This window comes from Acartia tonsa, chromosome 1 (assembly GCF_053477335.1).
Source record: "Acartia tonsa isolate MP-2025a chromosome 1, ASM5347733v1, whole genome shotgun sequence".
Lineage (NCBI taxonomy): Eukaryota > Metazoa > Arthropoda > Copepoda > Calanoida > Acartiidae > Acartia > Acartia tonsa.
The window spans coordinates 20,926,207-20,939,813 of NC_137260.1; the positions used below are offsets into that span (position 1 = coordinate 20,926,207).

General features: G+C 30.8%; 1 protein-coding gene across 3 annotated transcripts; it reads right to left on the bottom strand.

The window, feature by feature from the left end:
• Nucleotides 1-5,564: 5,564 nt before the first annotated feature.
• Nucleotides 5,565-12,211, bottom strand: LOC145314725 (uncharacterized). Of its 3 annotated transcripts, none has more exons than XM_080154783.1 (17): nucleotides 12,103-12,211; nucleotides 11,826-11,922; nucleotides 11,378-11,466; nucleotides 11,192-11,250; nucleotides 10,925-11,118; nucleotides 10,684-10,828; nucleotides 10,487-10,545; nucleotides 9,473-9,565; nucleotides 9,280-9,380; nucleotides 9,036-9,168; nucleotides 7,914-8,041; nucleotides 7,750-7,803; nucleotides 7,479-7,548; nucleotides 7,290-7,352; nucleotides 7,054-7,140; nucleotides 6,364-6,494; nucleotides 5,565-6,134 (listed from the first exon to the last, which is right to left on the bottom strand). In XM_080154783.1, exons 1-17 carry the CDS (start codon nucleotides 12,156-12,158, stop codon nucleotides 5,981-5,983), a joined length of 1,713 nt encoding a protein of 570 aa, XP_080010909.1. In that variant the 5' UTR covers nucleotides 12,159-12,211; the 3' UTR covers nucleotides 5,565-5,980. The 3 variants fall into 3 exon arrangements, with proteins under 3 accessions (XP_080010909.1, XP_080010901.1, XP_080010893.1); XM_080154775.1 differs by lacking the exon at nucleotides 9,473-9,565 and adding an exon at nucleotides 9,622-9,714; XM_080154767.1 differs by lacking the exon at nucleotides 9,473-9,565 and adding an exon at nucleotides 9,763-9,855.
• Between the last annotated feature and the right edge of the window lie 1,396 nt (nucleotides 12,212-13,607).

Genomic DNA, 13,607 nt, shown 5'->3' on the forward strand with positions numbered 1-13,607 from the left:
AGTTCTTAAAGGTTTATGGTTGCGCCTCTTAACATAGCTGCAAAACATATACTTGTAGTCGCTAGTTTGGCGCTGTGATTTCCAAACACCTTTCTCTGTCTGTGAAAGACTCAAAATACAAACACACTGACACTGTCTCTGAAACTCAGAGAAGAAAAAAAAACACATATTGGTTGGATCCTTAAAATAAATATTGGTCAAAATTGCAAATAAAATGGATAGAAATATTTTTTGTACAAGCGGGTTAAATGCTAAGATCATATTGTTAACAAAGCTACCCTATTACTCGTTTGTCTCTCTGTTGAAGTTGGTAACGCTATGGGGTAAACTTATTTTACTTTACTGCTTCTTGCTTAGCCCTTGGGTTGTGTCAAGGCTTTTTCAATGATTAAAGAGCTTCTACATTATAATCAAATGTCTATCATTTTAATTCTATGGTTTGATACTTTTCTATATGTCTTAGAATAAAACTTATCCCGCTTAAAGTTATACTATCAGTTTATCTGTGTAGATTTAGTGTAAAATCTGTGTATTTTTGTATATTTTTTTAGTGTAATCTTATCTTTTTTTAGTGTAAGCCTATAATTTGAATGTTTCTGTGTAGTTCTGTGTATTTTCTGTGTGTTTGTGTGTGTATAGGATGATTTGTAAGTATGCAGCAGCAGGGCTTGTACATGACAGTGATTGATTGAGTTCTGATTTCTGTCAGTCCGACTCTACACACATTAATCATACACATCTTGTTATATACACATTAGAGTGTTTCTTCTCCGGTATTTTTCTGATATTAAGATGGTTTCTAAAACAGACTCTAAACACATTTATAATGTACATCTTGTTATGTTCACATTAGAGGGTGTCTTCTTTAGTAGATTTCTTGTTTTAAGATGGTTTCTAACACAGACTTTAACCACATTTATAATGCACATCTTGTTATATACACATTAGATGGTGTCTTATTTAGTAGATTTCTTGTTTTAAGATGGTTTCTAAAACAGACTCTAAACACATTTATAATGTACATCTTGTTATATACACATTAGAGGGTTTCTTCTCCGGTATATTTCTGATATTGAGATGGTTTCTAAAACAGACTCTAAACACATTAAGTATCTGAGTAATTTAAAGATTTTTTATAGAGTTACATACCATAATAATCACTTTGAATTATCTTATTTAAAAATTTCATCAAAAAGAAACTGTGAGGGAACCCTCTATTACACAAACATACATACACAGACAAATAAACATAGAGAGAGGAGGATAGTTATGCCAAAGCATATGGATAATGTAATATAGGAGTAGCCAAGAATAAAAACATTAATAACAAGCAAAACATAAAAATAAATCTAAGTATTCTTCAATCTTAGCGCTAAATAGGAATAGTTCAAAGTAGAATCAAAAGTGAAGGTGTTAACAAACCAGTTTTAAAAATTTTGGTTGACATTGTGATCCCAAGATTGAATAACTTGTTTTAAGTCACTACATTTTTTAGGATGTCTCTAACCAACTAGTAGGGGTTGACCTCAACTATTTGTAATCAACCTCAAATAATTAAACATTACCAGTTCTACCATATAGGTGAACTATGATTATGTTCTTTTGAAGAACACAAATATCAGAGTAGCTGCGCTACTAACAAGAGGGAGGGTCCACACCAGTAATGAATTAAACAAGGATGACAACATCCATAAGTAGCGAAGCACAAAAAATCGTAGATGGGAATACGTACAGGTAGATTTAAAAGGTTTTTACTAAAATCAAGAATAGATTTATTGGATAAAATAAATATGAAACCTTGTTTTATTTTGTATGATGACGATGGTCAAAGTAAATTATATCAAAGATGCTCATAACAATGGGAAAAATTAGTTTGATACTGATATCCCATAAAAGTTTGAAAATTGGATCAAAATAAACAAAGATCTTGGGAAATATGTAAAACATATAAAAATAGCCAAAAACCTGATAAAAGGCAGTCTGGCCGCCATGGTTGTTTTCTTAAAACAACAAAAAATTTAATTTTTAAATCCTTAAAAACTTTTAAAAATTGGAAAATCGGACCATATACACTAAAGATATGGAAAAAGGTTTTAAATATATTTATAAATAGCCTAAAACCTGCCAAAAAGGCAGTCTGGCCGTCATGGTTATTTCCTTTAAAGACGGGAAATTTAATTTTGATATCTACAACTGAAAAAATTTTGAAAATCGGACTATAAACACTGAAGATATGGAGAAAAATGTTAAAAATATAAAAAAAACAGCCTAAAACCTGCTGAAAAGGCAGTCTGGCCGTCATGGTTGTCTTCTTTAAAAGACGGGAAATTTAATTTTGATATCTATAACTGAAAAAATTTTGAAAATCGGACCATACACTGAAGATATGGAGAAAAATGTGAAAAATATAAAAATAGCCTAAAACCTGCTAAAAAGGCAGTCTGGCCTTAATGATTGTTTCTTTAAACGACAGGAAATTTAATTTTGATATCTGTAACTGAAAAAATTTTGAAAATCGGACCATAAACACTGAAGATATGGAGAAAAATGTGAAAAATATAAAAATAGCCTAAAACCTGCTAAAAATCGGTCCCACCGCAAATGATGTTTTATAGTCAATTGTGCTCCGTAATAATGGGAATGTTGTCAATAAATTTCAGCATTCTATCTTTTATAGGAGCTGAGTAAATCCCATTTCCCCCATAGCGTTACGGACTGACTGACGGACTGACTGACGGACTGACTGACGGACTGACGGACGGACATAGTGAATTATAGAGTAGCTTCGCTACTAAAAAGGAAGGGCACTCTGGGGGGATCAGAAGGAACAGAAAAAAAGGAAGAGGGGGTGAGAGATAAAGTATGATGATAAGGAAAAAGGGAAATGGGATTATGATCGGTTAACACATACAATATTTACTAAATAATACAATATAACTATTACATTTTTTTTGTGAAGTTGACAACTATAAATGAAAAGTAAAGAAGTCAAAATAAAAACTTCCTAATGTTTCATGGTAGATGTAGATTTCTAGAAACATAAAGTCGATACAAATATCAGACAATACAGATGTTGAAATGTATAACTGTTACGAATGTTTTTTCAAAGTATAGTGCAAAGTGTTCCCCATTTTCGCCTCCATTTCTAACAAGTAATGTTTTACCTCCATAAGAAAAAATCACTTGAAGGGGGGTCACCTCCCCCAGCCAAAATCAGTTCACATCCTTTGCTTAAGTCTAACCCACCTAAGCATAAGTTATGTTTAAGACAAAGCCTAAATTGTGTTAAAATTGTGTTAAAAATGATCCATGTGAGTGACGTAATAAAAATGAGGGACTATCCATCTCTTTTTTGGGGGATTTCTTTTCCACATCTCCATTCATCTCCCTCAATTTTTGACGTCACATTTTAACACAACTTGAGCTTTGTCTATGTTTAAATGTGCAATAAATAAGCATATTTTTTTACAGATAAAACTACAAATAAATATTTTTCAAATTTTTACAAAGGTTACAAATCAGTAAATTGGATGGTATGTCTATCTTATGATCATTTAGGCACATGGAAATATAAATTAATGGAAAAGCTGTTTTGTTTGTGACAGCACACACAAACACGCATCATATTTATAAATCATGCATATTCATAACAAAGTAGATAAAATAACGGTTTTATTGACAGAAACTACTTAATGTTAAAAATAGTGTCCCAGAGAGCTTAAAACGACAAAGATGTACTTATCAAATCATGTTTATCTATAATACAATGTCTGTCTGTCCGTCCGTCCGCCCGTCTGAAGCTTAAGATCTCGGTAACCACTTAACTGATCGGATTCTACTCTTCAGGGAATATAACTACTGGTCCTGTGGTGGTTTTAGGCTATTTTTTTGTGGATGGGACACCCCAACCCCCCCAATACATAAAAATCTCCTCCCCATTTTTTTTTTACGAATTTTGCGAATTCGTTATTTAATCGCATTTGCGATCCGTTCTGCTGGGTAAGTAATAGAAGATGTAATTATACTTCTTGTGGCAAAGCCCCTAGAGGCTAGGGGCGAAGCCGCTATTTGATAATATAGAATAATAAAAGTTAGAAGAACTTGGATTTGATTACAATACCTGTCCATTGAGAGTATTTATTTCGATGCTTTCCAGATGTTTCAAAAAGTCAAGAATATGAGGTCAGTAAATTTTAAACTTTTGAGTATAAAGTCTTTGATTGATATATTTGCAGGCTGCTTCATAATATCTAAGAAATGATATATTATTACAGGGTGTCCCATATAATTTTATAGTTTTATTGTAGAATGTTAAAATAGATCCCCCCAAAATTATTTAATAGTTATAACGAATGAATGATGAGATATTACTTAACAAGGATGACAACATCCATAAGTAGCGAAGCCCAAAAATTCATGGATGGGAATAGGGTTGTTTTCTTAAAACGACAGGATATTCAATTTTTATATCCTTAACTAAAAAAATTTGGAAAATGGAAATAGAAAAATAAGGAAAAAATTAAAAATAGCCAAAAACCTGCAAAATGGCAGTTTGACTGTCATGGTTGTTTTCTTTAAACGACAGGAAATTTAATTTTTATATCTATAACTGAAAAAAATTTGGAAATCGGACCATAAACTCCAAAGATATAGAGAAAAATGTGAAAAGTACAAAAATAGCCTAAAACCTGTTTAAAGGTAGTCTGACCGTCATAGTTGTTTTCTCTAAACGACAGGAAATTTAATTTTGATTTCTATAACTGAAAAAATTTTGGAAATCGGACAATAAACACCAAAGATATGCAGAAAAATGTGAAAAATACAAAAATAGCCTAAAACCTGCTAAAAAGCGGTCCGACCGCCATTGATGTTCTATAATTAATTGTGCTCCTTACTAATAGGAATGTTGTCAAAAAATTTCAGCATTCTATCTTTTATAGGAGCTGAGTAAATCCCATTTCCCCCATAGCGTTACGGACTTACTGACTGACGGACGGACAGACAAAGTGAATTATAGAGTAGCTTCGCTACTAAAAATTTAAGTTTTGGGCAAACACTAAGACCCAAGATTCAAACATAAAATATGAAACAAAAACTGTGTAAATCCTTGTAATATTTATCCTTATATGATTTTTCACTTTTTTGTTTCACACCCTGTAAGTAAATAAGAAAAATAATATTAAGAACATATTTTTTGGTCAGTGCAATGCTCAGATATGCAGGAAACTATCATAGAGTTTCTACCATCTCTAATTTGTACCTAACTGTTCCAGAAATAATCATGCAAAGTTTGAAATACATAGGACAATTCTAATATGCATAAAACAACCATAAGAGTTATCCGATACACATGTATGTTACGGACGCACAGACCCTAATTATAAAAAAGTTAAGCTTTTAATAATAATTAGAGATTTAGTAATATGCCATTCAAGATAAAATTAATCTTTCGTTTTTAAAAATTCTGTACATGTTTTTTTATGGAAAAGATAGATTTATATACCCTTTTAAAAATAAATATGACATTTTACATTTTATTATTATTTAATTTTAGTGAAAATAACTACAACCAGATATTTATTGAATTAAGACAAGATTAACAAGAAAATATAAATAAATGTAACAATAAAATGCATAATTTAAGGTCATTGTTAATTACAACTAAAATACAAAATGTGAATTTACGAAAACATATTTTACAGCTAGTGGCTACGCACCTCCTTACATTTTAGGCCCTTGTCAAAACAGGAATAATGCTTAGGAAAAAAATAGTAAAGGAATGAGGAAGGTTTTAAAGGCACTTTTTCTGAGGGTAGGGTATTGGTCATCAGATTAGCTAGATCTTTTAGAACAGGCAGATAGACATCCCATTATCTTATAATTTGGATGTATCTTTAGACTTTTTACATTTAACAGAACAGATAAGATTAAGTTATGAACCTTAATTAACAAATTTTCTCCATAAAGCTTTGTTTTGAAGTTATTTGCCAATAAGTTCTCGTTTTAGAATTTTGCCAGCAGCAGATCTTGGGATGGTATCAGTAAACACTATGCCACCCTTTAATTGTTTATGAGCTGATAGTTTCTCTTCCATATAATTATTCACTTTGTCCTCTGTAAGGTCCTCACTTTTCCTGTAATATTAATTAATAATAAAGTTTTTATTGCGCTGCTTATAAGGTTTATGTTCAAATCATGTTGAAATTGAAAAAAATAATCAATTTTGTTATTAGAGCTTTATGTAAGTTATGTTTCAAATACGTAAATTTTTTACTTTTAATTAAGAATTTCCTTTGAAAACTCTTTTCTACTCTTTTCTAAAAATGATATAAGGGTTGTTGTATACATGGATGAAGTTCTTACCTGACAATAAATGCTCTTGGAAGTTGGCCAGCCCTGTCATCTTCAATACCAAGAACAGCCACATCTTGGACACCCTCCAGCTGGCGCAGCACATTCTCAAGCTCTGCTGGAGCAACCTGCATACCTTTTACCTAGACAAAAAAAAACCTTATTAACCAGATGGCAACAGTAGGTTTGAGTTTATTGAAGAATGTAAGAGGTATATGCTGTCTTACAAGTAGGATTTGTAAACTCCTTCACACTAGACTATAAAAGTTGGAAAGATTTTTAATCAATATAATAGATTTGAAATCTGCATAAAATTTTAAGGATTTTTTATAAAATTCGTTTTTTATATAATTCTTTATTTAAAGGCGCAAATACGATTTAAGTTAATAAATTTTGACCAATAGGATAGCTGGATTGGAAACTACCTACGCTCTAATTGGTTGAATGATGTACGTCACTTAAGCTTCTCCAATCAGAGCGCAGATAGTTTTCAATCCACCAATCACAGATCTCAAAATTATTTAACTTAATTTGTATTTGCGCCTTTAAATAAAGAATTATATAAAAAACTAATTTCATAAAAAATCCTTAGAATTTTATGCAGATTTCAAATTATATTGATTAAAAATTTAAAAAACTTTTATAGTCTACTTCACACTGTTAGAGAACAAAGAGAAGATACTCTTGGATATGAATGTTAACCTTTATTAATTCTTTCATTCTATCAGAGATAAAGAGTAGGTAATCTTCGTTGTAGTATCCAATATCCCCTGTTCTCATCCAGCCATCCTAAATTTCACAGGTTAAGGAATCTGCATAAAAAATACCAATTTCTAAAGCAAATGAAAAAGATATTTCCTCTCTATGTATAGGGCAAACTGACTGATATACAATCTATTGAATAGCTTTGCTAATAATGATTTAAATAAATAATGCACCTCTGTAAAAGTATCAGCATTAGCTTTCTCATTGTTGAAGTAACCCTTCATTACACATGGTCCCTAAATCACAAAATCATATATTCACTATGATATTTTAAAATAGCAAAATTTGACTTGCAAACATAATTTAGGCAATTTTTTTTCCCTCTGTGGTATTTTATATCTTAAATGAAACTTAAAGCTCACCACACATTGAAGTTCTCCATGTTCATTAGGACCAAGAACAGCCCCTGTTTCAGGATCTACTATTCTTACCCTACAAATTGGTTATGTTTAAGTGTACAGCTTAAGTTTTAATTGTTTCAAGAAATAAGTTTTTATTTATGTTGGTTTATAAATTCTTTCTATCTATCTGAATGCTTGTTCGTCTGTTTGTATGTCTGTCTATATTCCTGTTTATATCTTAGGATCATCATAATTTAGAAAATATTTGTATTGTTTTCTGCAATATTGCTACCTCATATTTGGCAGAACTTGATTCACAGATCCAGGAGTGAATTTTTGGTGTGATCTAAATTTATTAAATGATTGGTTATTAATATAATATTCAGTGAATATAAAATTTCTTAAGAGTTTTTATAAAATTACTAAAATTATTGTAAGTGGAGAAGAAAAGCTTACCTGATAAACATAGTACCAGCTCCAGTAACCTCACTCATGCCCCAGCCCTCTTTGAAACTGACTCGTGGAGCTTTGACCATAAAACTGCTCTGCAGGGCACTTCCACATGGAGCAGCTCCACAATTTATCTAACAACATTTTGAATTGTTATTTGTATAAGACTTATAAAAGTTATTTGTTAACTGAAACAGTTAGGGAGTTGAATCCATTTTTATAAAAGCAGAAATATAATCTATGATTACAGTTTTGACCCTTTAAAAATCGTAATCTACCATTCCACTTTCCCCCCTCTTGATGATGATATCATCAAAGACGATATGATTTTTGTAATCTACCATTCCAATTTTGCCTCTCTTGGTGATGATATCATCAATGCTGATGCGATTTTTGAAATGTATCATTACACTTTCAAAAGAGGCGAAACTGGAATGGTACATTTATGTTTACATATCAGCGTATTCATAAACATTGATTTCCTTATTTAAATTGACATAATAGTAATGATAAAAAACATAATCTACCATTCCACTTTCCCCTCTCTTTGTGATGATATCATCAACGCCAATATGATTTTTGTAATCTACCATTCCAATTTTGCCTCTCTTGGTGATGATATCATCAATGCTGATACGATTTTTGAACTATATAATTCCACTTTCAAGAGAGGCGAAATTGGAATGGTGGTTTACACTTTATATATCGACAAAATTGAAATCATACATACTATTTTTAAATTATGTTAATCATAGGAATGTATAAAATACTATTTATAATTAGATTTTTTTTGTGTAAAATAAAAATAATAACTTGAATATACCATTACTATTATGTTGATTTAAATAAGGAAATCAATGTTTATGAATACGCTGATATGTAAACATAAATGTACCATTCCAGTTTCGCCTCTATTGAAAGTGGAATGGTACATTTCAAAAATTGTATCTGCGTTGATATCATCACCAAGAGAGAGGGAAAAGGGAATGGTAGATTACGTTTTTTTAGAGGGTCAAAACCGTAATTATAGATTGTATTTCTGCTTCTATAAAAATGGATTCAACCCCCTAACTGTGAAATCTTTCATTTAAGGAAACACAAAAATTTATTATAGAAATTTATATCCACCTCTCTAAGACTTGATAAATCTTCTGAAGTAACTTGTGGGTTGTTTGCCAAGAAGCTGACAAGAGGTGGAACTACATGAAGAAATGCTGGTCTGTATTTCCTTATACACTGTAAGTATAAGGCAGCATCAAACCTAAATACAGACAGTTAGCTTTCTTAAAGTAATTATATATTACTTTTCCTAACAGACACACACATATCCAAAGAAACTAATTTTACAATGATGCTACTTTACAAAAATTACCTAGGAATTGTAATTTGTCTGGCACCTGCCCATAGAGCTCCTGTCATAGTGACACCCATTCCAAATATGTGAAACATGGGCAAAACTGCGATTGTTGTATCCTAAAAAAGTATTTTTAGCAAAAAAGATAGAAAAATAAAATGTACCACAGATCTACATGGAATTTTTCATATTTTTTTTACAATATTTGAACCTGGTAATTTCCAAAAGCTCTTGCAAACATTTCCCCATCATATCCTATAGCTAAAGTTTGCATGACCATATTTTGTTGGGTCACCTGGACTCCCTAGCTTGTATGTACAATCATAATTTTTGTTTTATAAAAATGATACAAGATTCTACCTGATAGTTTCCAAATGATCTTGTAAATCTTTCCCCATCACTACAAGTTGCCAATGCTTGCATAACAATATTTTGCTGTGTTAATTGCACACCCTAATTCACAATCATAACTACATATTAAAAAATGACACAAACTTTTACCTGGTAGTTTCCAAAGGCCCTGGTAAATAATTCTCCATCACTGGCAATTGTTAGTGTTTGCATTACCATATTTTGTTGGGTTAGTTGCACTCCCTTATAACAATCACAATAAGAAAATGGTATAAGAAATCTTTTTTTCTCAATAAATATTTCTTGTCAATTGTCTACAATACATATATATTTTACTAACAAAAATACAAATCCATTAGGACAGCACAAAAAATCTAATATAACAAATAAATTTGAATTCAGAACTGAATTCTAAAAAAGAATGTAGTAGAAAAGTTATTGATTCATTTCTCAACAGAAGCTCATCAGTCTAAATAGTAATTACAGGCAAAACTTTCAGGCCTGTTTTTTTTATTTTCCAAAGAAATTGTCACTAGAATTTTAATGAGTATAGAAAATCAGTATACGGATATAAACTTCTACTATTCCCAAGGATAAGTATTCTAAATAACAAAACAAACTAACTAAATAATAGGTTTAGTTGGTTAACTGCTTCATGGACCTACACCAAACTTTGCAATTCTAAAAAAAAATAGCCAGGTATTGGGAAAGAGGATTTTTAAAATTAAGACAAACAAAATTTAATTGACTTTCCTCTTCTCATTTTGAGGATAACAAATTACTTTCCAACTGTTCTTTAGAAAACTTTGTGATACAAAACTTCAATCTTGGAAAAGTAAAAGTTGTTGAATAGTTTGGTAATGATGATTGTTGCCTTTGGTGGACCAGTCGTTCCACTGGAGAATGGCATTAATGCTATGTTGTTCACAGTATCTGATTAGTTCAATAGGGTTGTAACAATAAATTGAGATATATAACAAAAAAATTCCTTTTCACTGATAATCAGTAATCTAATATTATAAGTGTTAAAATGTATCAAATTTACAACAAATGATTTCAAATTTTACATCCCTATCACTGGTTGAGTAGTAGCTGGTGTTGATGACTTAAAACTTTCAAATGGAACAGCTGATGAATCATTAACTCCTGTTTTAGTGTATTCAGTGTCAACATAAATAATCTGCTTTAGAGGGTAGGCCTTGCCGACTTCAGAGATCTAAAATTTAAAAATCAAAAAGTTGGTCACATTCATTTAAGAGTCAAAAGCTATTATGAAATCTAAATTAAACAAATTATTTCTTTAAAAACTTACTTTTTCCTGTTGAAGACTGCAAGCAAAAATTACATCAGCATTTGCAGCTTTGAGTTGGTGAGCAATTTCAGAGATTGTGTAAGCAGGATTTACTGTAGTTACAGTAAGACCAGCGTGCATACACCCAGCTACAATAATGGGGTATTCTATACAGTTGGGCAGTATTATCCCAACTGTTTTGACTTCTGACATGCCTACAAATAAAAAGTTTATCTTCAATGTATTATTATTAAGCTATTATTGTTTTCCTTACGAATGACTACATACCTTGAAAGGTATTTGATAGTTTTAGAGCCTCTTCTTGTAATTCTCCATGGCTTACTGTCCTAAAAAAATCACTTCTTATGAAAACATGAAAAAAAACTTCTGGAATGTTCGATAATATTTTGTCTGAATTACACATTCATTTAGAATTTTTTGTTTCTTTGTCTAAGAAAAGTGTTTGATTATTACCTTTCAGTAAGAGCACATGTAACAGCTGGAAAGTGACCCTTGCATGCCATATCCTCCCATATTAAATCAGTATAGGTTCTGTTTGACAACTAAATATTAAATGAATTTGGATAGGTTTTGTTAGTCAACTGAATCTGAGAAATTCTGAACATCTTTATGATGTCAAGTGCAAGGGACCAGGATTCTGACAAACAATTCTAGATATTAATATCCCCAAAACCCACTTTCTTTTTATCCTCACCTTCTTATCCACTGACTTTTAGTTACAGCACAAAAAAAGTATTACGACAACCGACATAAATATCCAAATTTTCAGCAATGTCAATCATTTCAAATGTCAAATTAAATCGCTGAATCACAGCTGAATCTCCTGGGTAAAAGAAAGGTTTAAAATAATTTTCCCCTCCCCCTTTGTAGATACTATAATTAATAAAAACTTATTTGAAACCTGAATATCTTTTGGTGGATATAGAATATTGTTCTTGATTCTTTCATGATGAACTTCTGTTACACATGGAAGGGCAACTAAGCCTCGAGTTTGAGCCCTAAAAGACAACTACAATCAGAATAGAAGAAGAACTACTATGATAACATCCATATAAAGCGAAGCATAAATATATTAAAAGAACTGTTATGGATCAATATAACAAATAAAGAAAAGGATTATTTGAATTCATATCAGGAATCTTCACCTTAAAGTAAATTAGAATAAGAAAATATTGGACCTGTTTTTATTAAATTTTCCAATTTGGCCAAATAGTTTTAGACTATCAGAACGCATTTTCACCTGTATATGTAAATTTACAAGCTTTTACTAAATTAAAGTTTATCCTATTTTATAAAGAAGTAAGCGTTTTTTGTCTGTCCCGAAGGATCTCGCTAACCGCTGAACCGATATTGTTCTCCTTTACAGTGAAGCTTCTTTTAGGCCCTAGGAAGGTTTTAAACTATTTTTGGGGAGGGTGTCTTCACCCCCTCCTCCCAAAAAATAGTTTTTTTACTCTTTTGAAATTCAAATTTATAATGGAATGTGGTCGACTTAAGTGTCCCTAGAGGCTTCTAGGGGCGTAGCCACTAGTTTTTTAATAAAGACGTTCAAGATTTCACAAGGACGTGTAATATTTTTTACTAATTGAAATACATATTGGGCTATACTTAGTACCTAAACAGCTTATATAATTGATGAACTTTCAATTAATTAAATACATATAACAATCACGTTAAAACTGAAATACTACTACTTATGCATGTAAAGATTACAATTAACTTCATGCTTTGTAATAATGTTACTTTAAGTTCAAACAGTTTAAACTGATCAGCTGTTTGATTTTGACTGCATAGGCAAGACATATTAGAAACGCAGTTCATAAATTGTTAGAGTAAAGTTTTGTGTTTACAAACATGAGTGATTCCATGCTTTAGCAGATTTTTTTAACAAACAATACAAAAAAAATTATATTCCAAGAAATATTATTTGTGCCAACAGAAAATCTTACAAATCATCTAAAAAACTACCTAGGTTAATCTTTCTAACTTTACTAGATAAATATGACTATTTTTAACTTATTTATCTGGCTATTACTGATTATCATGCCAAAAAAAATTATTTTATTATTTTTAATTTTATGTATTGTAGCTATTTAAGAAAATTTGAATTTGTCTTGTGCAAAGTCTATTTAAAAGACTTTGCTTTTAGTTTTGATTAAACACCTAAAAAGTTCTTCCTATAAAGTGAACTTTGGACCTAGGTAAGCAACAAAGCCTGTTTTTTAAGGGCCCTAATTATGAAATATAAAGAAATTTAACTATGTTTGATATAAAAATCTAATTTCATTATTTATACTTTATAGAATATTGTTTTTTGTTAACTAGCAGCTACTCCCATAGCATTAAGGGGCTTTGTATTCAAAGATACAGAGAGAAGCTAGAAAAATAGTTTTAAATCTTCCCAAGACTTAAATTCGAAAATGAAATAGCTTAAATCAGACCCGTGTCAAGCTTACCTAAAAGACAAACCGAACTAGTTCAGTAGTTACTCTAAGCTTCAGGCAAAAAAAAAACTTTCTACTTTAAAAAATAGGATTATGGTTCAATTTTATTTTACCCTAATATAAAAGCGTTAGGATGTTGGTTTTTCTGACCTCAACCGTTGTACATGTGTAGTTCTAGTTTTAGGAGAGCTTCATGTAGGTCTTGGAAAGGTTTATACTTATTTGAAGTCAAGGAAGAC

Coding starts and splice junctions, on each gene's coding strand:
- LOC145314725 (XM_080154783.1), bottom strand. CDS start 12,158: ATGCGTTCTGATAGTCTAAAACTATTTGGCCAAATTGGAAAATTTAAT. Junction 11,251..11,377: donor ACATGTGCTCTTACTGAAAG/GTAATAATCAAA, acceptor TGATTTTTTTAG/GACAGTAAGCCATGGAGAAT. Junction 11,119..11,191: donor ACTATCAAATACCTTTCAAG/GTATGTAGTCAT, acceptor TTTTATTTGTAG/GCATGTCAGAAGTCAAAACA.